At 42.2% G+C, this 25663-nt stretch overlaps 1 protein-coding gene across 1 annotated transcript in view; it reads left to right on the top strand.

Annotated features, from left to right (window-relative positions):
* LOC143295662 (nidogen-1-like) overlaps positions 1-22674 on the top strand; it is an 85813-nt gene extending 63139 nt beyond the window's left edge. Inside the window, exons 20-25 of the mRNA XM_076607277.1 lie at positions 2676-2798; positions 3406-3577; positions 5395-5552; positions 7124-7247; positions 9729-9844; positions 20998-22674. Of these exons, the coding sequence (XP_076463392.1) occupies positions 2676-2798; positions 3406-3577; positions 5395-5552; positions 7124-7247; positions 9729-9844; positions 20998-21131 (827 nt within the window). The 3' untranslated portion in view covers positions 21132-22674. The remainder of the gene's footprint in view (positions 1-2675; positions 2799-3405; positions 3578-5394; positions 5553-7123; positions 7248-9728; positions 9845-20997) is intronic.
* The last annotated feature ends 2989 nt before the right edge of the window (positions 22675-25663 follow it).

Below are 25663 nucleotides of genomic sequence, written 5' to 3'. Positions count from 1 at the left end.
CAGTCCTCTCTTCTCCTCTACACAAACCCCTCGGATGTCCAGTGGGTGTCTCAATGACCCAACCTTTAGTTTCCGTCGTCAGAATTGTGGTATTCTTTGTCAACATTCACGTCTTCAGTATAAGAGCCTTCCGCTGTTAACGTCGTCTCTTTCGCCGTTCGTATGGAGAGAGTTAAAGTCTTCTGCCTGTGCACTCCTCCCTGCCTGGCATGTTACGGCCTGGCTGCATCAACAGGAAGGGGTGCTTCACTTCAGGCACAAATTTAGAGCAACCACTCGACCTATAGCTACTGAACTTCACACGATGAATGAAATATGATTTTCTACACAAATTGCTGAAGTCTCAGTTTGAGGGATGCAACAGTTTACTTGTAAATTTCTTTTCTTCTCGATAATGGTTTGCTAACTGGACCATGTGCAGCACGCAGGAGAAGTGGGTTTGTTTTGTGTGCAGAAAGGCATCTGATAGTTTGTAAAGCAAAGACACTTTGTCCAGCAAAGACAGTGGTCAGCAGATCTACACAGCTTTACAGGCTGTGCAGATGATTATAGATGGGTATAATGATGAGAAATGGATCCATTTTGTTTTGATGATTCGTTTGAACTCAAGGTGATGACAACAGTGATGAAAGTGACAGCAATATTCAACACTTTGCTCTGTCGACATTATTTCTGAGTGTGTGACAGTGACTGACAGCAATATTCAACACTTTGTTCAGTCAGACATCATTTCTGAGTGTGTGACAGTGACTGACAGCAATATTCAACACTTTGTTCAGTCAGACATCATTTCTGAGTGTGTGACAGTGACTGACAGCAATATTCAACACTTTGTTCAGTCAGACATCATTTCTGAGTGTGTGACAGTGACTGACAGCAATATTCAACACTTTGTTCAGTCAGACATCATTTCTGAGTGTGTGACAGTGACTGACAGCAATATCCAACACTTTGTTCAGTCAGACATCATTTCTGAGTGTGTGACAGTGACTGACAGCAATATTCAACACTTTGTTCAGTCAGACATCATTTCTGAGTGTGTGACAGTGACTGACAGCAATATTCAACACTTTGTTCAGTCAGACATCATTTCTGAGTGTGTGACAGTGACTGACAGCAATATTCAACACTTTGTTCAGTCAGACATCATTTCTGAGTGTGTGACAGTGACTGACAGCAATATTCAACACTTTGTTCAGTCAGACATCATTTCTGAGTGTGTGACAGTGACTGACAGCAATATTCAACACTTTGTTCAGTCAGACATCATTTCTGAGTGTGTGACAGTGACTGACAGCAATATTCAACACTTTGTTCAGTCAGACATCATTTCTCAGTGTGTGACAGTGACTGACAGCAATATTCAACACTTTGTTCAGTCAGACATCATTTCTGAGTGTGTGACAGTGACTGACAGCAATATTCAACACTTTGTTCAGTCAGACATCATTTCTGAGTGTGTGACAGTGACTGACAGCAATATTCAACACTTTGTTCAGTCAGACATCATTTCTCAGTGTGTGACAGTGACTGACAGCAATATTCAACACTTTGTTCAGTCAGACATCATTTCTGAGTGTGTGACAGTGACTGACAGCAATATTCAACACTTTGTTCAGTCAGACATCATTTCTGAGTGTGTGACAGTGACTGACAGCAATATTCAGCACTTTGTTCAGTCAGACATCATTTCTGAGTGTGTGACAGTGACTGACAGCAATATTCAACACTGTTCAGTCAGACATCATTTCTGAGTGTGTGACAATGACTGACAGCAATATTCAACACTTTGTTCAGTCAGACATCATTTCTGAGTGTGTGACAGTGACTGAGAGTGAGGGCACAGTGCGTTTTCAGAAGAGGAGGAGTGGTGTAAGACGATAGATTGAAGGCTTTTCCCTCAGCAGTAAGTTCAGTTGTGGCACGTCCACTTCCTTTGCGTTAGCTGTGCTTGACTATGTTAACTACATGCATCTATATGAATGTGTATTGTGTGCGTGTGCATTTATGTAAGTTTGTGCCTGCCTATGTGTGCGTATGTGGTAGGGTAGCTGTTAGATACACATGTATTGTTAAAATGTATGTATGCGTGTGTGTATGTGTGTAGTCATATTTTGGTATGTGTATGTAACATAGATGTAATGTTTTATGTTAACAAAGCGTTTTTGTAAAGCACCTAGAGCAGATTTCTGGATCGTGTACTATATAAGTATCCATTATTATTATTAAGGCTAGAGGGGAGGGCGTGAAAGAGGGCTTGACCATGAACGTCAGCTGACCGCCCTTTCACAGTTGTCAACTGGCATGAATGGACAACGGCCAATAATTTATGATTTTTATGAAACTCCGGATTGAAAGACAATAGTCGGGAATCATGAATCATTTTTTGTGTGGTTTTTTTTTTAATGTTTTTTGTCACTGATCAGTTGACCGACTTCTTTGTACAGGAGGCGAACTCGATGCACAGCTGATACGTCTCTTTTGCAAACAGTAGAGAGTGAGAATGATAAAAAGCACTGTCCCCTTTAAGTGGGTGATGCTTTTAGAAAAAGAAAAAAAAAGAAGCTTGACTGCTCAGTTTCAGAGAACGTTGACTTTGAAAAGCTTGTGTGTGTGTGTGTATCTGTGTGTCTTCACATGTGTGTGTGTGTGTGTGTGTGTGTGTGTGACCACAGGTCAGCTGGCAGTGGCGGTGGACATGGACTGTGTCCATGGGGAGGTGTACTGGACGGACGCTGCAGAGGGCTTCATCCGTAAAGCTGCCATGAATGGAACCAACAGTCAGCTGGTCCTCACAGGTCTGTGTGCACATGGGGGCATGGGGGGTGGGGGGAGGGGGGGGCAGCAAGGTGGGTAGTGTGGGTGTGTGTTTAGTGTGGATGGGTAAGTGTGTACTCTGTGTGTGTAGTGTGTGGGTGTTGTGTGGGGGGGGGGGGGTAAAAAATGTTGTTATGATCATTAAATTCACGTCTTCAGTATAAGAGCCTTCCGCTTGCAATATTTTGATGATGGTAATTGGGGTGAAACGCTGTTAAGTTCGTTTCTTTCGCCGTTCGTATGGAAAGAGTTAAAGCTTTTATTTTATTTGTGGTAACAGCACAGCCAAGTGAGCCACTTTCTGTGTGTGTAGGGCAGGGTTCACCAGAGGTTCTGGCCATTGACAGTTTGTGTGTCTGTGTCTGTGTCTGTCTGTGTGTCTGTGTGTGCAGGATTGTGCTTACCAGAAGGGCTGGTCATTGACCCAGTTTCTGTGTTATGACCCAGTTTCTCTGTGTGACCCAGTTTCTCTGTGTGTGCAGGGCTGGGTTAACCAGAAGGGCTGGCGATTGACCCAGTTTCTGTGTGTGTGCACGACTGGGTTAACCAAAAGGGCTGGCGATTGACCCAGTTTCTGTGTGTGTGCAGGGCTGGGTTCTCCAGAAGGGTTGGCCATTGACCCAGTGTCCCGCGTGATGTACTACACTGACTCCAAGCTGGATGAGGTGGGTGCTGCCCTTCTGGACGGCTCCTACAGGAAGACGCTGTTCAACACCGACATGGTCAATCCCAGAGCCATTGTGCTGGACAGCAGCCGTGGGTGAGTGGAGTGTGTGTTTCTGCACAAGTTGATCGTAGCTGTGGTTTATTTTAGTGAGTGTGTTTCTGCACACAAGTTGATCGTAGCTGTGGTTTATTTTAGTGAGTGTGTTTCTGCACACAAGTTGATCGTAGCTGTGGTTTATTTTAGTGTGTGTGTTTCTGCACACAGGTTGATTGTAGCTGTGGTTTATTTTAGTGAGTGTGTTTCTGCACAGGTTGATCATAGCTGTGGTTTATTTTAGTGAGTGTGTTTCTGCACAAGTTGATCGTAGCTGTGGTTTATTTTAGTGTGTGTGTTTCTGCACAAGTTGATCGTAGCTGTGGTTTATTTTAGTGAGTGTGTTTCTGCACAAGTTGATCGTAGCTGTGGTTTATTTTAGTGTGTGTGTTTCTGCACAAGTTGACAGTAGCTGTGGTTTATTTTAGTGTGTGTGTGTTTCTGCACAAGTTGATCGTAGCTGTGGTTTATTTTAGTGAGTGTGTTTCTGCACAGGTTGATCATAGCTGTGGTTTATTTTAGTGAGTGTGTTTCTGCACAAGTTGATCGTAGCTGTGGTTTATTTTAGTGTGTGTGTTTCTGCACAAGGTGATCGTAGCTGTGGTTTATTTTAGTGTGTGTGTTTCTGCACAAGTTGATCGTAGCTGTGGTTTATTTTAGTGTGTTTCTGCAGAAGCTGATTGTAGCTGTGGTTTATTTTAGTGTGTGTGTTTCTGCACAAGTTGATCGTAGCTGTGGTTTATTTTAGTGTGTGTGTTTCTGCACAAGTTGACAGTAGCTGTGGTTTATTTTAGTGAGTGTGTTTCTGCACAAGTTGATCGTAGCTGTGGTTTATTTTAGTGAGTGTGTTTCTGCACAAGTTGACAGTAGCTGTGGTTTATTTTAGTGTGTGTGTGTTTCTGCACAAGTTGACAGTAGCTGTGGTTTATTTTAGTGAGTGTGTTTCTGCACAAGTTGATCGTAGCTGTGGTTTATTTTAGTGTGTGTGTTTCTGCACAAGTTGACAGTAGCTGTGGTTTATTTTAGTGTGTGTGTGTTTCTGCACAAGTTGACAGTAGCTGTGGTTTATTTTAGTGAGTGTGTTTCTGCACAAGTTGATCATAACTGTGGTTCATTTCAGAGTGTGAGTGTTTCTTCACATGTTAACAGTCACTGTGGATGAGTGGAGTGTGTGTGTTTCTTCACATGTTAACAGTCACTGTGTGTTTCTTCACAAGGCAGTGTGAATGGACTGGATTGGTTACTGTCGGTCAGCCCCATGTCTGCTGTTGGAGGGTACACACCTCGCTGAGATCAGACAGAGCTTACATGTCAGGATGTCAGTGAAGGGCTGTCACCTCACTGAGATAAGACACAGCTTACAGGTCAGGATGTCAGTGAAGGGCTGTCACCTCACTGAGATCAGACACAGCTTACAGGTCAGGATGTCAGTGAAGGGCTTCACCTCACTGAGATCAGACAGAGCTTACAGGTCAGGATGTCAGTGAAGGGCTGTCACCTCACTGAGATAAGACAGAGCTCACAGGTCAGGATTTCAGTGAAGGGCTTCACCTCACTGAGATCAGACAGAGCTTACAGGTCAGGATGTCAGTGAAGGGCTGTCACCTCACTGAGATAAGACAGAGCTCACAGGTCAGGATTTCATTGAAGGGCTGTCACCTCACTGAGACCAGACAGAAGCTTACAGGTCAGGATGTCAGTGAAGGGCTGTCACCTCAGTGAGATAGGACACAGCTTACAGGTCAGGAGTGGTTTTGCTATGTCTAGTTGTGAACGTCCGTGCTTTTCGTGACATGTGACGTTGTTGGTGTGTGCAGCAAACTGTACTGGACGGACTGGAACCGCAACAGACCTCAGATAGAGACGTCCAACATGGACGGGTCAGAGAGACGGGTATTGGTCAGTGACGACCTCCGGCTGCCCAATGGTCTGGCCTTTGACCATTTCTCTCAGCAGCTGTGCTGGGCTGATGCTGGTGAGGAACTGTTTGTGGTGTAGTGTAGTGTGTTGTATTGTTTTGTTGTGTACTGTTGTATATTGCATTGCATTGCCTTGTATTGTATCATATTGTATTGCATTGCATTGCATTGCATTGCATTGTATTGTATTGTATTGCATTGCACCATCATGACCTGTTTTATTTTGAGTTTCAAGGTGGTGTCAGAGCATGTGGACTGATGGATGTATTGCTACACCACATTCACTGTGGGGAAAAGCAGACACCTGACCTTCGCACATACCCGACGTGCTGGTCAGGCCCAGAGAGGCGACACTAAATGTGTGTGAAGCATTCACACGAAATGAAATGACATGATTAAAACAAAATGTATTAATAATACTGATTGAAATTCTCAATGTAGAAGGCAGATGATTGAAATAATGCAAGAATAAAAATGGGTCGTGTTCAGCAAATTGGTGCACTTCCAAACGTGCGTGCAAACTCACACAACCACACACACACACACACACACACACACACACACACACACACACACACACACACATTCACACACACACATGCAACAGTTTGCAGTCTCAAAGACACCCTGGTTCAGCCCTCGATGCATTTTCAGCGACAAAGTAACAAAGCTGGTGGACATGTTGCTGGTTGTGATGAAGGTTGAGGTGAGAGGCTGTCCAGTCACTGACGGCTGTGTGATGAAGGTTGAGGTGAGAGGCTGTCCAGTAATGACAGCTGTGTGATGAAGGTTGAGGTGAGAGGCTGTCCAGTAATGACCTCTGTGTGATGAAGGTTGAGGCGAGAGGCTGTCCAGTCACTGACGGCTGTGTGATGAAGGTTGAGGTGAGAGGCTGTCCAGTCACTGACCGCTGTGTGATGAAGGTTGAGGTGAGAGGCTGTCCAGTAATGACCGCTGTGTGATGAAGGTTGAGGTGAGAGGCTGTCCAGTCACTGACAGCTGTGTGATGAAGGTTGAGGTGAAAGGCTGTCCAGTAATGACCGCTGTGTGGTGAAGGTTGAGGTGAGAGGCTGTCCAGTCACTGACTGCTGTGTGATGAAGGTTGAGGTGAAAGGCTGTCCAGTCACTGACAGCTGTGTGATGAAGGTTGAGGTGAAAGGCTGTCCAGTCACTGACTGCTGTGTGATGAAGGTTGAGATGAAAGGCTGTCCAGTCACTGACAGCTGTGTGATGAAGGTTGAGGTGAGAGGCTGTCCAGTCACTGACAGCTGTGTGATGAAGGTTGAGGTGAGAGGCTGTCCAGTCACTGACGGCTGTGTGATGAAGGTTGAGGTGAGAGGCTGTCCAGTAATGACAGCTGTGTGATGAAGGTTGAGGTGAGAGGCTGTCCAGTAATGACCGCTGTGTGATGAAGGTTGAGGCGAGAGGCTGTCCAGTCACTGACCACTGTGTGATGAAGATTGAGGTGAGAGGCTGTCCAGTCACTGACCACTGTGTGAAGAGGCTGTCCAGTCACTGACAGCTGTGTGATGAAGGTTGAGGTGAGAGGCTGTCCAGTAATGACCGCTGTGTGATGAAGGTTGAGGTGAGAGGCTGTCCAGTCACTGACCGCTGTCTGTTGCTGCAGGTACCAAGCGGCTGGAGTGCATGCGTTCGGATGGTCTGGGTCGGCGCATCGTGTCCACCGCCCCCTCCCACCCCTTTGGGCTGACCATGCTCAACAGCATCCTGTACTGGACCGACTGGGAAAGGTCAGTCACTGTGGGATACTAAGAAAGTAGATTATTTCATTACACATACTAGACGGTGGCCCACTTATGCAGACTCTGGCAGGGGTCTGGATTCCTGTCCTGTCCAAACTACTGGTCTGCCCAGGCGAAGAAGTTGAAAGTAGACGCGGCTAATAGCCTCCCTTGGAAAGTTACCTCCCTTGTGTTAATGGAAGCAGCGTCCTCTTTTTCAGCAACTGTCGGGGGGACTCTTTGGTGACAGTAAGTATGACAGATTAAACGTAATTTTAAGGGGCAAAATTTCCTTTGATCAGTCCCTGTTCTGGAGGAACCATTGCAGATTGTTGGAGCATTGGACAGCTGCTCCAGTGTTCACTGGTGATCAGGGTTTGAGGCTCAGTTTGGGCATGGTGTCATGTCCTTGGGGGAAAGGACACTTCGCCCTGATTTTCCTGACTCCATCCAGGTGAGAGAGGCACCTGACGTCAGTCGGGGAAAGTGAAAGACAGCAGAAGGAGAGAATTAGGCTCCTCCACCTTTAGCTGAGCCACCGACACCGTGGATATGAAATCACTGCCCCTGTGGGACCTTGAGCCTTGGTTCTGAGAGAAGAGTGTTTCCTCAAGCAGCAGCTTGATTTGTGGGTTGTAGTGAATCCTCTGGAGCCCTCCCACCTCACACTGCCCGGCCCAGACATGCTGTGTATGACACCTGTACTGTAAGCCAGGGGCAAACCCACTTTACCACCTGTCCCACATGTTCATTGTTGAGTGTCGGTACCATTAAAAAGATAAAGGTATTAATTGTTGAGGCGTCAGTACCATTAAAAAGATAAAGGTATTAATTGTTGAAGCATCGGTACTGTTAAAAAGACAAAGTGTTTCATTGTTGAGGCATCGGTACCATTGAAAAGACAAAGGTGTTCATTGTTGAGGCATCGGTACCATTGAAAAGACAAAGGTGTTCATTGTTGAGTGTCAGTACCATTGAAAAGACAAAGGTGTTAATTGTTGAGGTGTCAGTACCATTAAAAAGACAAAGGTACCATGAAAAGACAAAGATGTTAATTGTTGAGGTGTCGGTACCATTAAAAAGATAAAGGTATTAATTGTTGAAGCGTTGGTACCATTAAAAAGACAAAGGTATTAATTGTTGAGGCATCAGTACCATTGAAAAGACAAAGTTATTAATTGTTGAGGCATCGGTACCATTAAAAAGACAAAGGTATTAATTGTTGAAGCATCGGTACCATTAAAAGGACAAAGGTATTAATTGTTGAAGCATCGGTACCATTGAAAAGACACAAGGTATTAATTGTTGAAGCATCGGTACCATTAAAAAGGCAAAGGTATTAATTGTCAGGCACCAGTGCCATTTATAAGACAAAGGTATTAAACAGTTCCGAACAGAGACTTGGTTCTGTGGTGAAGGAAAGGTGGCTATCAGTTTTTTTGTTGGCCCCATGGACATTGAAGGTGACCATCTCATATGTCACTCTCGAGGGGTGCAGTAGTGGAGTGGTTCATGCACTGGATTTTCAGCCTGAGGGTTCGATGTCCAGTGGATTGAGGGTGGAGATTTTTCCAGTCTCCCAGGTCAACACGTACAGATCTGTTTGTGCCTTGCACCACCTTTGTATGAAAACACATGCAAAAAGATCAAATATGCATGTTAAAGATCCCATAATGCATGTTTGTGTTTGATGGATTGTGAAAACATGAACTTACCCGTGATGTTCACACCCAAACATGGAGTATGGCTGCCCATTTGGTGGAATAAAATCAGTCATACGAAAGCCCACTTGTAGATGTGAGTGAATGTGTGAGTTGCCGCCCATGAACACAGGGGGAAAAAAGTTTCTGTGTTAAGTGCTGTGTTGACACACCAGCAAGTACACGTCTGTGTCAGTGTGTTGATGAAGTGCTGTGTTGACACACTATGTGCTGTGTTGACACACTATGGAGTACACGTCTGTGTCAGTGTGTTGATGAAGTGCTGTGTTGACACACTATGGAGTACATGTCTGTGTCAGTGTGTTGATGAAGTGCTGTGTTGACACACTATGGAGTACACGTCTGTGTCAGTGTGTTGATGAAGTGCTGTGTTGACACACCAGCAAGTACACATCTGTGTCAGTGTGTTGATGAAGTGCTGTGTTGACACACTATGGAGTACACGTCTGTGTCAGTGTGTTGATGAAGTGCTGTGTTGACACACCAGCAAGTACACATCTGTGTCAGTGTGTTGATGAAGTGCTGTGTTGACACACCAGCAAGTACACGTCTGTGTCAGTGTGTTGATGAAGTGCCGTATTGACACACTATGGAGTACACGTTTGTGTCAGTGTGTTGATGAAGTGCTGTGTTGACACACTGTGGAGTGCTGTGTTGACACACCAGCAAGTACACATCTGTGTCAGTGTGTTGATGAAGTGCTGTGTTGACACACCAGCAAGTACACGTCTGTGTCAGTGTGTTGATGAAGTGCCGTATTGACAAACAGGAAGCACATCTCCGGCGTGAGTCAGACAGGAGGGGAAGTCAGCACCATCACCCCTGCCATCGGAGGCAACGGACGTCTGTACGGCATCAAGGCTCTGAAGGACCAGTGTCCAAGAGGTGAGTCGTCTGTACACTTTGTTACTTACTTGCTGTCCGTGGGCGTGTATTGAGGTGAGCTGTCTGCACCTAGTTACTTACTGTGCATGGGCGTGTATTGAGGTGAGCTGTCTGCACCTAGTTACTTACTGTCTATGGGCGTGTATTGAGGTGAGCTGTCTGCACCTAGTTACTGTCCATGGGCATGTATTGAGGTGAGCTGTCTGCACCTAGTTACTTACTGTCCGTGGGCGTGTATTGAGGTGAGCTGTCTGCACCTAGTTACTTACTGTCCATGGGCGTGTATTGAGGTGAGCTGTCTGCACCTAGTTACTTACTGCCCATGGGCGTGTATTGAGGTGAGCTGTCTGCACCTAGTTACTTACTGTCTATGGGCGTGTATTGAGGTGAGCTGTCTGCACCTAGTTACTGTCCATGGGCATGTATTGAGGTGAGCTGTCTGAACCTAGTTAATAACTGTCCATTGGCATGTATTGAGGTGAGCTGTCTGCACCTAGTTACTTACTCCCCATGGGCGTGTATTGAGGTGAGCTGTCTGCACCTAGTTACTTACTGTCCATGGGCGTGTGTTGAGGTGAGCTGTCTGCACCTAGTTACTTACTGTCCATGGGCGTGTGTTGAGGTGAGCTGTCTGCACCTAGTTACTTACTGTCCATGGGCGTGTGTTGAGGTGAGCTGTCTGCACCTAGTTACTTACTGTCCATGGGCGTGTGTTGAGGTGAGCTGTCTGCACCTAGTTACTTACTGTCCATGGGCGTGTGTTGAGGTGAGCTGTCTGCATCTAGTTACTTACTGTCCATGGGCGTGTGTTGAGGTGAGCTGTCTGCACCTAGTTACTTACTGTCCATGGGCGTGTCTTGAGGTGAGCTGTCTGCACCTAGTTACTCACTGCCCATGGGTGTGTATTGAGGTGAGCTGTCTGCACCTAGTTACTTACTGTCAGTGGGCGTGTGTTGAGGTGAGCTGTCTGCACCTAGTTACTTACTGTCCATGGGCATGTATTGAGGTGAGCTGTCTGCGCCTAGTTACTTACTGCCCATGGGCGTGTATTGAGGTGAGCTGTCTGCACCTAGTTACTTACTGTCCATGGGCGTGTGTTGAGGTGAGCTGTCTGCACCTAGTTACTTACTGTCCATGGGCGTGTGTTGAGGTGAGCTGTCTGCGCCTAGTTACTTACTGCCCATGGGCGTGTATTGAGGTGAGCTGTCTGCACCTAGTTACTTACTGTCCGTGGGCGTGTATTGAGGTGAGCTGTCTGTACCTAGTTGATTACTGTCCATGGGCGTGTATTGAGGTGAGCTGTCTGCACCTAGTTACTTGCTGTCCATGGGCGTGTATTGAGGTGAGCTGTCTGCACCTAGTTACTTACTGCCCATGGGCCTGTGTTGAGGTGAGCTGTCTGCACCTAGTTACTTACTGTCCATGGGCGTGTGTTGAGGTGAGCTGTCTGCACCTAGTTACTTACTGTCCATGGGCGTGTGTTGAGGTGAGCTGTCTGCACCTAGTTACTTACTGTCCATGGGCGTGTATTGAGGTGAGCTGTCTGCACCTAGTTACTTACTGTCCATGGGCGTGTATTGAGGTGAGCTGTCTGAACCTAGTTACTTACTGTCCATGGGCGTGTATTGAGGTGAGCTGTCTGCACCTAGTTACTTACTGCCCATGGGCCTGTGTTGAGGTGAGCTGTCTGCACCTAGTTACTTACTGTCCATGGGCGTGTGTTGAGGTGAGCTGTCTGCACCTAGTTACTTACTGTCCATGGGCGTGTGTTGAGGTGAGCTGTCTGCACCTAGTTACTTACTGTCCATGGGCGTGTATTGAGGTGAGCTGTCTGCACCTAGTTACTTACTGTCCATGGGCATGTATTGAGGTGAGCTGTCTGAACCTAGTTACTTACTGTCTGTGGGCGTGTGTTGAGGTGAGCTGTCTGCACCTAGTTACTTACTGTCCATGGGCGTGTATTGAGGTGAGCTGTCTGCACCTAGTTACTTACTGTCCATGGGCGTGTGTTGAGGTGAGCTGTCTGCACCTAGTTACTTACTGTCCATGGGCATGTGTTGAGGTGAGCTGTCTGCACCTAGTTACTTACTGTCCATGGGCGTGTGTTGAGGTGAGCTGTCCATGGGCGTGTGTTGAGGTGAGCTGTCTGCACCTAGTTACTTACTGTCCATGGGCGTGTGTTGAGGTGAGCTGTCTGCACCTAGTTACTTACTCCCCATGGGTGTGTAGGGCAGCAGTGACGTCTGTAACTGTTAATGTAGCTAAGCTTTTTTACAGGACAGCGTCGTTAGTCTTGTGCCTAACCCCCAGTTCTGTTCAGTTCAGTTACTCAAGGAGGCTTCACTGCATTTGGACAAATCCATATACGCTACAGCACATCTGCTAAGCAGATGCCTGACCAGCAGCGTAACCCAACGCGCTCAGTCAGGCCTTGAGGACAACCCCAGCATGGAGGATCAGTGGACCGTGTATTGTCAGGCCTCCACCCTTCCACCTGTCCGGCATGGGTGGCCCTACCCGGGGTATAAACTGCCCCCCCCTTTCCCCGGCATAGCTGTACAGGTCCATGAACCCCACCCCTACCATGACAGGGTGGCAGTCCTTGGGGCACCTGTGCACCTGTGGTGTGGGACAGGGAAGCCTGTGGATGAAGTTGATTGAAGTGCTGAAGTGTGTGTTTGGTGTCAGGTTGCAAGGAACTGGAAGAACCACAAGCTTCTGCTGGAATCACACGATACATGTGTGTGCATGTTTGACTGAAGTTTGACTGAATGACACTGGAAATGAATGATGAGGAAACGTACATGTTTGTGCGTGTTTGATGGAAACCCGATTGAATGAACAGGAAATGAATGATGAGCGCCTAAAGGCAGCTGTCGTTCAGCTGTCCCCAGGTAGGCAGCCAGCTGTGCAAATGTGTTTGTAAAGTGCTTAGAGCTTGGTCTCCGACTGAGGGGATGTGCTATGTGGTAAGTATCAGTGGTAATAACAATAATGATACAATCTTGTTTTGCATTCTCTTTTTTGATAGACAAGAAGTGAAAACAATATATCTGTGTAGAACAGTGTGATAGACATGAAGTGTAAACAATATATCTGTGTAGAATGTGATAGACATGAAGTGAAAACAAAATATCTGTGTAGAATGTGATAGACATGAAGTGCAAACAATATATCTGTGTAGAATGTGATAGACATAAGTGAAAACAATATATCTGTGTAGAATGTGATAGACATGAAGTGAAAACAAAATATCTGTGTAGAATAATGTGATAGACATGAAGTGAAAACAGTACGTCTGTGTAGAATAATGTGATAGACGTGAAGTGAAAACAATACGTCTGTGTAGAATAATGTGATAGACATGAAGTGAAAACAGTACGTCTGTGTAGAATAATGTGATAGACATGAAGTGAAAACAGTACGTCTGTGTAGAATAATGTGATAGACATGAAGTGAAAACAATACATCTGTGTAGAATAATGTGATAGACATGAAGTGAAAACAATACGTCTGTGTAGAATAATGTGATAGACATGAAGTGAAAACAATACGTCTGTGTAGAATAATGTGATAGACATGAAGTGAAAACAATACGTCTGTGTAGAATAATGTGATAGACATGAAGTGAAAACAGTACGTCTGTGTAGAATAATGTGATAGACATGAAGTGAAAACAGTACGTCTGTGTAGAATAATGTGATAGACATGAAGTGAAAACAATACGTCTGTGTAGAATAATGTGATAGACATGAAGTGAAAACAATACGTCTGTGTAGAATAATGTGATAGACATGAAGTGAAAACAATACGTCTGTGTAGAATAATGTGATAGACATGAAGTGAAAACAGTACGTCTGTGTAGAATAATGTGATAGACATGAAGTGAAAACAATACGTCTGTGTAGAATAATGTGATAGACATGAAGTGAAAACAATACGTCTGTGTAGAATAATGTGATAGACATGAAGTGAAAACAATACGTCTGTGTAGAATAATGTGATAGACATGAAGTGAAAACAATACGTCTGTGTAGAATAATGTGATAGACATGAAGTGAAAACAATACGTCTGTGTAGAATAATGTGATAGACATGAAGTGAAAACAGTACGTCTGTGTAGAATAATGTGATAGACATGAAGTGAAAACAATACGTCTGTGTAGAATAATGTGATAGACATGAAGTGAAAACAATACGTCTGTGTAGAATAATGTGATAGACATGAAGTGAAAACAATACGTCTGTGTAGAATAATGTGATAGACATGAAGTGAAAACAATACGTCTGTGTAGAATAATGTGATAGACATGAAGTGAAAACAGTACGTCTGTGTAGAATAATGTGATAGACATGAAGTGAAAACAATACGTCTGTGTAGAATAATGTGATAGACATGAAGTGAAAACAGTACGTCTGTGTAGAATAATGTGATAGACATGAAGTGAAAACAATACGTCTGTGTAGAATAATGTGATAGACATGAAGTGAAAACAATACGTCTGTGTAGAATAATGTGATAGACATGAAGTGAAAACAATACGTCTGTGTAGAATAATGTGATAGACATGAAGTGAAAACAGTACGTCTGTGTAGAATAATGTGATAGACATGAAGTGAAAACAATACGTCTGTGTAGAGTAATGTGATAGACATGAAGTGAAAACAATACGTCTGTGTAGAATAATGTGATAGACATGAAGTGAAAACAATACGTCTGTGTAGAGTAATGTGATAGACATGAAGTGAAAACAGTACGTCTGTGTAGAATAATGTGATAGACATGAAGTGAAAACAGTACGTCTGTGTAGAATAATGTGATAGACATGAAGTGAAAACAGTACGTCTGTGTAGAATAATGTGATAGACATGAAGTGAAAACAATACGTCTGTGTAGAGTAATGTGATAGACATGAAGTGAAAACAATACGTCTGTGTAGAATAATGTGATAGACATGAAGTGAAAACAATACGTCTGTGTAGAGTAATGTGATAGACATGAAGTGAAAACAGTACGTCTGTGTAGAATAATGTGATAGACATGAAGTGAAAACAATACGTCTGTGTAGAGTAATGTGATAGACATGAAGTGAAAACAGTACGTCTGTGTAGAATAATGTGATAGACGTGAAGTGAAAACAATACGTCTGTGTAGAGTAATGTGATAGACATGAAGTGAAAACAGTACGTCTGTGTAGAATAATGTGATAGACGTGAAGTGAAAACAATACGTCTGTGTAGAGTAATGTGATAGACATGAAGTGAAAACAGTACGTCTGTGTAGAATAATGTGATAGACATGAAGTGAAAACAATACGTCTGTGTAGAATAATGTGATAGACATGAAGTGAAAACAATACGTCTGTGTAGAGTAATGTGATAGACATGAAGTGAAAACAGTACGTCTGTGTAGAGTAATGTGATAGACATGAAGTGAAAACAGTACGTCTGTGTAGAATAATGTGATAGACGTGAAGTGAAAACAATACGTCTGTGTAGAGTAATGTGATAGACATGAAGTGAAAACAGTACGTCTGTGTAGAATAATGTGATAGACATGAAGTGAAAACAATACGTCTGTGTAGAATAATGTGATAGACATGAAGTGAAAACAATACGTCTGTGTAGAGTAATGTGATAGACATGAAGTGAAAACAGTACGTCTGTGTAGAGTAATGTGATAGACATGAAGTGAAAACAGTACGTCTGTGTAGAGTAATGTGATAGACATGAAGTGAAAACAATACGTCTGTGTAGAATAATGTGATAGACATGAAGTGAAAACAGTACGTCTGTGTAGAATAATGTGATAGACATGAAGTGAAAACAGTACGTCTGTGTAGAATAATGTGATAGAAATGAAGTGAAAACAATACGTCTGTGTAGAATAATGTGATAGACATGAAGTGAAAACAGTACGTCTGTGTAGAATAATGTGATAGACATGAAGTGAAAACAGTACGTCTGTGTAGAGTAATGTGATAGACATGAAGTGAAAACAGTACGTCTGTGTAGAGTAATGTGATAGACATGAAGTGAAAACAATACGTCTGTGTAGAATAATGTGATAGACATGAAGTGAAAACAGTACGTCTGTGTAGAATAATGTGATAGACATGAAGTGAAAACAATACGTCTGTGTAGAATAATGTGATAGACATGAAGTGAAAACAATACGTCTGTGTAGAATAATGTGATAGACATGAAGTGAAAACAATACGTCTGTGTAGAATAATGTGATAGACATGAAGTGAAAACAGTACGTCTGTGTAGAGTAATGTGATAGACATGAAGTGAAAACAATACGTCTGTGTAGAATAATGTGATAGACATGAAGTGAAAACAGTACGTCTGTGTAGAATAATGTGATAGACATGAAGTGAAAACAATACATCTGTGTAGAATAATGTGATAGACATGAAGTGAAAACAATACATCTGTGTAGAATAATGTGATAGACATGAAGTGAAAACAATACGTCTGTGTAGAATAATGTGATAGACATGAAGTGAAAACAGTACGTCTGTGTAGAATAATGTGATAGACATGAAGTGAAAACAATACGTCTGTGTAGAATAATGTGATAGACATGAAGTGAAAACAATACGTCTGTGTAGAATAATGTGATAGACATGAAGTGAAAACAATACGTCTGTGTAGAATAATGTGATAGACATGAAGTGAAAACAGTACGTCTGTGTAGAATAATGTGATAGACATGAAGTGAAAACAATACGTCTGTGTAGAGTAATGTGATAGACATGAAGTGAAAACAATACGTCTGTGTAGAATAATGTGATAGACATGAAGTGAAAACAATACGTCTGTGTAGAGTAATGTGATAGACATGAAGTGAAAACAGTACGTCTGTGTAGAATAATGTGATAGACATGAAGTGAAAACAGTACGTCTGTGTAGAATAATGTGATAGACATGAAGTGAAAACAGTACGTCTGTGTAGAATAATGTGATAGACATGAAGTGAAAACAATACGTCTGTGTAGAGTAATGTGATAGACATGAAGTGAAAACAATACGTCTGTGTAGAATAATGTGATAGACATGAAGTGAAAACAATACGTCTGTGTAGAGTAATGTGATAGACATGAAGTGAAAACAGTACGTCTGTGTAGAATAATGTGATAGACATGAAGTGAAAACAATACGTCTGTGTAGAGTAATGTGATAGACATGAAGTGAAAACAGTACGTCTGTGTAGAATAATGTGATAGACGTGAAGTGAAAACAATACGTCTGTGTAGAGTAATGTGATAGACATGAAGTGAAAACAGTACGTCTGTGTAGAATAATGTGATAGACGTGAAGTGAAAACAATACGTCTGTGTAGAGTAATGTGATAGACATGAAGTGAAAACAGTACGTCTGTGTAGAATAATGTGATAGACATGAAGTGAAAACAATACGTCTGTGTAGAATAATGTGATAGACATGAAGTGAAAACAATACGTCTGTGTAGAGTAATGTGATAGACATGAAGTGAAAACAGTACGTCTGTGTAGAGTAATGTGATAGACATGAAGTGAAAACAGTACGTCTGTGTAGAATAATGTGATAGACGTGAAGTGAAAACAATACGTCTGTGTAGAGTAATGTGATAGACATGAAGTGAAAACAGTACGTCTGTGTAGAATAATGTGATAGACATGAAGTGAAAACAATACGTCTGTGTAGAATAATGTGATAGACATGAAGTGAAAACAATACGTCTGTGTAGAGTAATGTGATAGACATGAAGTGAAAACAGTACGTCTGTGTAGAGTAATGTGATAGACATGAAGTGAAAACAGTACGTCTGTGTAGAGTAATGTGATAGACATGAAGTGAAAACAATACGTCTGTGTAGAATAATGTGATAGACATGAAGTGAAAACAGTACGTCTGTGTAGAATAATGTGATAGACATGAAGTGAAAACAGTACGTCTGTGTAGAATAATGTGATAGAAATGAAGTGAAAACAATACGTCTGTGTAGAATAATGTGATAGACATGAAGTGAAAACAGTACGTCTGTGTAGAATAATGTGATAGACATGAAGTGAAAACAGTACGTCTGTGTAGAGTAATGTGATAGACATGAAGTGAAAACAGTACGTCTGTGTAGAGTAATGTGATAGACATGAAGTGAAAACAATACGTCTGTGTAGAATAATGTGATAGACATGAAGTGAAAACAATACGTCTGTGTAGAATAATGTGATAGACATGAAGTGAAAACAATACGTCTGTGTAGAATAATGTGATAGACATGAAGTGAAAACAATACGTCTGTGTAGAATAATGTGATAGACATGAAGTGAAAACAGTACGTCTGTGTAGAGTAATGTGATAGACATGAAGTGAAAACAATACGTCTGTGTAGAATAATGTGATAGACATGAAGTGAAAACAGTACGTCTGTGTAGAATAATGTGATAGACATGAAGTGAAAACAGTACATCTGTGTAGAATAATGTGATAGACATGAAGTGAAAACAATACATCTGTGTAGAATAATGTGATAGACATGAAGTGAAAACAATACATCTGTGTAGAATAATGTGATAGACATGAAGTGAAAACAATACATCTGTGTAGAATAATGTGATAGACATGAAGTGAAAACAATACATCTGTGTAGAATAATGTGATAGACATGAAGTGAAAACAATACGTCTGTGTAGAATAATGTGATAGACATGAAGTGAAAACAATACGTCTGTGTAGAATAATGTGATAGACATGAAGTGAAAACAATACATCTGTGTAGAATAATGTGATAGACATGAAGTGAAAACAATACATCTGTGTAGAATAATGTGATAGACATGAAGTGAAAACAGTACGTCTGTGTAGAATAATGTGATAGACATGAAGTGAAAACAGTACGTCTGTGTAGAATAATGTGATAGACATGAAGTGAAAACAGTACGTCTGTGTAGAATAATGTGATAGACATGAAGTGAAAACAATACGTCTGTGTAGAATAATGTGATAGACATGAAGTGAAAACAATACGTCTGTGTAGAGTAATGTGATAGACATGAAGTGAAAACAGTACGTCTGTGTAGAGTAATGTGATAGACATGAAGTGAAAACAGTACGTCTGTGTAGAGTAATGTGATAGACATGAAGTGAAAACAATACGTCTGTGTAGAATAATGTGATAGACATGAAGTGAAAACAGTACGTCTGTGTAGAGTAATGTGATAGACATGAAGTGAAAACAGTACGTCTGTGTAGAGTAATGTGATAGACATGAAGTGAAAACAATACGTCTGTGTAGAATAATGTGATAGACATGAAGTGAAAACAATACATCTGTGTAGAATAATGTGATAGACATGAAGTGAAAACAGTACGTCTGTGTAGAATAATGTGATAGACATGAAGTGAAAACAGTACGTCTGTGTAGAATAATGTGATAGACATGAAGTGAAAACAATACGTCTGTGTAGAATAATGTGATAGACATGAAGTGAAAACAGTACGTCTGTGTAGAATAATGTGATAGACATGAAGTGAAAACAGTACGTCTGTGTAGAATAATGTGATAGACATGAAGTGAAAACAATACGTCTGTGTAGAATAATGTGATAGACATGAAGTGAAAACAGTACGTCTGTGTAGAATAATGTGATAGACATGAAGTGAAAACAGTACGTCTGTGTAGAATAATGTGATAGACATGAAGTGAAAACAATACGTCTGTGTAGAATAATGTGATAGACATGAAGTGAAAACAGTACGTCTGTGTAGAGTAATGTGATAGACATGAAGTGAAAACAGTACGTCTGTGTAGAATAATGTGATAGACATGAAGTGAAAACAGTACGTCTGTGTAGAATAATGAAGTGCAGGCTGTTTTGTGGGGAGAGAGTGTCACTTGATTGCAGCACAAACTGGGACAACACATCTGACGCTGTCAGTTCTTCCAGGTGCACCGAGTTCACACTGCATGCAATACCATGGATTCTGCCCCTTCCTGAACACCAGGACCCAGACCAACATCCAGGGGAGGGGAGGGGAGGGGGAGGGCAGAATTCGAGCTAATGCTTTGCACTGTAGGGTTGTCTCTTTTTGTCAGGCATATTTTAACGAACTTGTCTTTTGTAATGACACATTAAGACATGTCTGTTTATGATGTGTTATCTACAACGAAGATTGTGTGTGCTGACTGTGCACCATGTAAAGGTGTTTCGTTTGTTTTAGTTGTATCTGTAATATATTCCTTCCTCTCCACTTCCTGAGAGACATTTATGCATTGATTCATTTATGCACAAGCACACACACAGTCACTCTCACACTTTCACTCTGTCACTCACACACACACTCTCATGCAAGCATACACACACACAGTGGGGGCAGTGGGGGGTGGGGCGAGAAATAAAAAGGATGGTTGAGTGGTGTGGCACAGATGAGGCATCAGTCACATGAACAATAAAAGTCATTGTAACTAGTGTCCTTTTACAGAATGGTGCATGACTTCTGTCCTTTTACAGAATGGTGCATGACTTCTGTCCTTTTACAGAATGGTGCATGACTCAAGTGATTTGACAGACTGTTGGACGGGCGCAATAGCCGAATGGTTAAAGCGTTGGACTTTCAATCTGAGGGTCCCGGGTTCGAATCACGGTGACGGCGCCTGGTGGGTAAAGGGTGGAGATTTTTACGATCTCCCAGGTCAACATTTGTGCAGACCTGCTGGTGCCTGAACCCCCTTCGTGTGTATATGCAAGCAGAAGATCAAATACGCAAGTTAAAGATCCTGTAATCCATGTCAGCGTTCGGTGGGTTATGGAAACAAGAATATACCCAGCATGCACCCCCCCGAAAACAGAGTATGGCTGCCTACATGGCGGGGTAAAAACGGTCATACACGTAAAAGCCCACTCGTGTGCATACGAGTGAATGCAGAAGAAGAAGAAGACAGACTGTTGGGAATCATACAGAACACATTGTGCTCAAATCTAACCCCCACCCCCTGTTCCTGCATTGGATTGTGAGGACCAGACAGTCCGATGATGACAGAAGCGACTTCTCTGACACGTACGGTTGTCATTTTTCAGGCACCAATTCCTGTGCCTTCAACAATGGAGGCTGCGCCTTCCTGTGCTTCCCGACTTTCTCTGACACGTACGGTTGTCATTTTTCAGGCACCAATTCCTGTGCCTTCAACAATGGAGGCTGCGCCTTCCTGTGCCTCCCGACACCCAGCGGGGGTCGTACCTGTGCGTGTCCAGATGGCATCGACCCCCGCAGCTGCCAGGAGTCGAACACCAGTTTCTAGTTGACCAGGCAGTCACATGACCAACATGGAGGATGAGCATACGTAGTGGACGTCATTGAACACTTGTGGTGGAACACATCAGGAAGGGAGCCACTGAAAATGAAGATTTCTTTTTTTTTTTTTTTTTGTGAGTCGTGTTGTTAACCAAATTGCCTGTTGTCATATGTGTACTCAAGTGCAATTGACAGTGGTGTTCATGTTCAGATACAACTGATTATTATTCGTTGTGCACGCTTGGGGTTATTTTTTCTTACTGAATGTGTCACACGTCAGTATCATCCATCCTGTGGTGACTACGTGTTGTGTGAAACAGGTGTGTACAAACATGTGCTTATAGTTTATTGATAGGTGCTGCAGTGCATTTAAACAAGATCAGTCTGCTTGAGAATGACTTGAATTGTGATGTGTATTTCAGACATATAAAGAGCACAGAGGTTTATTTGTACCAATGTTTAAAAAAAAAAAAGCACAGGAAGTTGTTGTGGTGTTGTTCATTCACAGATCCTTGTGCACCACTGCATGTTTTACAAGACATCACAGTCAGCGAAGGATACATCACAAATTTATGTGATTGTTTTATAATGATCAACTTAATTTTCAAGATGTTTTTCTCCCAGTATGATAACTGATTCTGTTTTTAAATCTAAAATGATTTGTTATGAAACGGGTTATTGGTACCATTTTAAATGGGAATGCTGACACACTGTTCAATGGAAAAATAACAAAGATGCTGACATCAGTGGGATCAAACACACATTTTGTACAACCCCAGTCCATCTATTCACACGTTCAGAGCGTACTTCCAGTCTCAGCCCTGTGAAAGTGTTGAGTGAACTGGGCTTTTTAAAGTTCTGTCTTGATTTGGAAGAAAACATTGCATCTTTTTTTAAGATATTACAATTCTGCAGAACTCATCCAAAAAAGAATAACTCAAAAAACAAACAAACAAACAAAACAACAACAACAACAAAAAAAGATAATCAGATAGAAGCCTTCAAGTTTATGTGTTATCCTTCACTGCTTTTAATTAAAGCAGGACAATTAATTTTGTTGGTGCCAACATGAGCTCAAGTAAGAACAGGTGCAGAGGTGTTTATTTAAGATACTGCATGGTATGTAGTCAGAAGTATTGGTGCAGTGGTATCAGGTTGGTTGCTGCAGTCGTCACATGGCAACCTCTTCCAGCGCCACCCAGGTTTAGACTGTCACATGTTTGTAAGCATGAGAGCGAGTCAGTGTGTAGATGTGTGTGTGTGTGTGCATGTGTGCGTGCGTGTGTGCAGCATACAGTCATTTTGTTTCCTGTTCCGTATAAAAAATTATATAGGTGATTTGTGATGCTTTGCACTCAAGGGAGTAAACATGTTATTTAAATGCAAGGTTTAAATGCTTTAACCACATTGTGTTTTCCGGAAGATGTACTGCCTGACAATAGCATTTTCATCAGATATTTGTTACGGTGTGTAACACGGTGTTGTAAAAGGGCAAATGTAATTTCTGCAAATGTTTAGTTTCATAATAAACATGTTATTCAGTGTTTTTATTCCTGTGATTGTGTTTGTACATGAGGTGCCTGTTTGTTTTATCCCTGACCAAAACACTTTCCCCCCATAGTTTGAAGTTTCCATAAACAGAAACACAAGGACCATCCACCCCAGGATCATGTGCACGTCAAGAAAAACAGCATCTGAAATGTTTGTAGAACATCCCTGATTACTGTTCATCGTAGATACCTTGCTGGCCTTTTGAAGTCAGTCAAACTGTGAAGTGTAATCAGGTGCTATGCAAAATTGGATACATCAATAGCACCCAAACAATGGATACATTACTAACACCCTAACCATGGATTCATTACCGACACCATAACCATGGGTACATTACTAACACCATAACCATGGGTACATTACTAACACCTAACCATGGGTACATTACTAACACCATAACCATGGGTACATTACTAACACCTATGGATACATTACTAACACCATAACCATGGGTACATTACTAACACCTAACCATGGGTACATTACTAACACCATAACCATGGGTACATTACTAACACCATAACCATGGGTACATTACTAACACCTAACCATGGGTACATTACTAACACCATAACCATGGGTACATTACTAACACCTAACCATGGATACATTACTAACACCTAACCATGGGTACATTACTAATACCTAACCAGATATATTACTAACACCTAACCATGGGTACATTACTAACCATAGATACATTACTAACACCTAACCATTGATACATTACTAACACCTAACCATGGATACATTACTAACACCCTAACCATGGGTACATTACTAACACCTAACCATGGGTACATTAACACCCTAACCATGGGTACATTACTAACACCTAACCATGGGTACATTAACACCCTAACCATGGATACATTACTAACACCCTTACCATGGGTACATTACTAACACCTAACCATGGATACATTACTAACACCTAACCATGGATACATTACTAACACCTAACCATGGGTACATTACTAACACCTAACCATGGATACATTACTAACACCTAACCATGGATACATTACTAACAACCTAACCATGGGTACATTACTAACACCTAACCATTGATACATTACTAACACCTAACCATGGGTACATTACTAACACCCTAACCATGGGTACATGACTAACACCATAACCATGGGTACATTACTAACACCTAACCATGGATACATTACTAACAACCTAACCATGGGTACATTACTAACACCCTAACCATGGAAACTTGAGATCTCCAAGGGATACAGGCATGTTCACTGAGCAACAAAAGAGGTACAGTGCAGGTTTCTGTTTCTTGTCCATAGAGCTGCTGAATGAGGTGGGGTGGGGGCTGGGAGGCACGAACATTGTTGTTCAGAGGCTACTGGTGCAGCTGTCATCACTGGGGTATCTTCAGCTTGGTTCTGCACCAGTGACATGTCTTGGAGTTAAAGGAGATATTTCCAGTCATTAACAGTGCAAGGCCCAACACTCGGCTTATATCACAGATTGACGAAGTTTACATTTGGGCCAACAGCAAAGTGAGAGCTGTATTATCAATGGTTTCTCCAGTCAATGGGAAACCATTTACAGCTTAGTCTTTTGTGAAGGACTATGACTCTCAAACTAGGAGGCAAAATTGCACTGGCTCTTAGTGCTGCAGCCTTGTGGGCTAGTGGGCCTTTGGGAACCATCCCAACGCTGACTGTCCTAAAACCCTCTTGGCCGAGAGAGTGCAGATGTACTTGGGCAAGACACTCTCCACTATAATCAAATTCTAGCCCAAATAGTTGGAACAGCGGTTGCCTCCTCTGCTGGCCATAGTCTGACACGACTATCATATATATATATATATATATATATGTAGTGGTGTGAGGCAGACTGGCTGTAGACAGACAGCAGTATTGTCGATCAACTGGGCTGTCAGTATTGTCAGATGCTAAGGACAGGGTGAAAACAGACCAACCAGGGAAAGAAAAGGGCTGGATGAAGAAATAACCCCAGGGAGAACTCCTCAGGTGGGGACAGAAACCTTTGAATCGGAACACAAGGCTCTGATCTCTGCCAGCCTGAGGCTGTGAACACTGCATTGGTATGACAACAGAACCTTATTCAGCAAAAATTGCAGCAGTATTTAATTAAGCTGATTCTGCAGCAGAACTTTTACTGGGCTGATTTTGAAAAAGCTTATAATGCAATACTAGAACTTTATTCAGTTATCTTTACAAAGCTGCCGTTTCTTTGTTCGTGGGCTGCAACTCCCACGTTCACGATGAAACAGTTTGTTTCTCAAGGAGGTATCACTGTGTTCCAACAAATCCATATATATGTTACACCACATCTGCTAAGCAGATGTCTGACAGCAGCAAATACCAACGTGCTGGTCAGGCCTCAAGTTTATGCATGTGTATTTGTGTACCTATCAGAGTGGATTTTTTCTTAAGAATTTTGCCAGTGGACAACACTTTTGTTGTCATGGGTTCTTTTCCATTGCACCAAGAGCATGCTGCACATGGGACCTAGGTTTATAGTCTTATCCAAATGACTAGATGAACAGTTTGAGTTTCCAATCAAATTTGGGAGTTAGGGTGAGAGCAGGACTCAAACCCACACCCTCATGGACAATGGTGTCCACTGAAACAATTAAATGGAACAGACAGGACTGCCAATCTTACGTATTTTGGTTATAAAGTAAAAATGGTTATTTGATGACAGAAAAAGCTTCTTGTGGAATGAGGCCATGACAGATATCCTTGATCGTCTAGTGCAGACACATCCTTGATTGTCTTGTGCACTTCAGATATCCTTGATTGTCTTGTGCACTTCAGACACATCCTTGATTGTCTTGTGCACTTCAGATATCCTTGTCTTGTGCACTTCAGACACATCCTTGATTGTCTTGTGCACTTCAGATATCCTTGATTGTCTTGTGCACTTCAGACACATCCTTGATTGTCTTGTGCACTTCAGACACATCCTTGATTGTCTTGTGCACTTCAGACACAT

This window comes from Babylonia areolata, chromosome 21, assembly GCF_041734735.1.
Source record: "Babylonia areolata isolate BAREFJ2019XMU chromosome 21, ASM4173473v1, whole genome shotgun sequence".
NCBI classification, from domain to species: domain Eukaryota; kingdom Metazoa; phylum Mollusca; class Gastropoda; order Neogastropoda; family Buccinidae; genus Babylonia; species Babylonia areolata.
The sequence above is the reverse complement of the archived record's forward strand: the minus strand, read 5'-3'. Positions and strand labels throughout refer to the sequence as shown.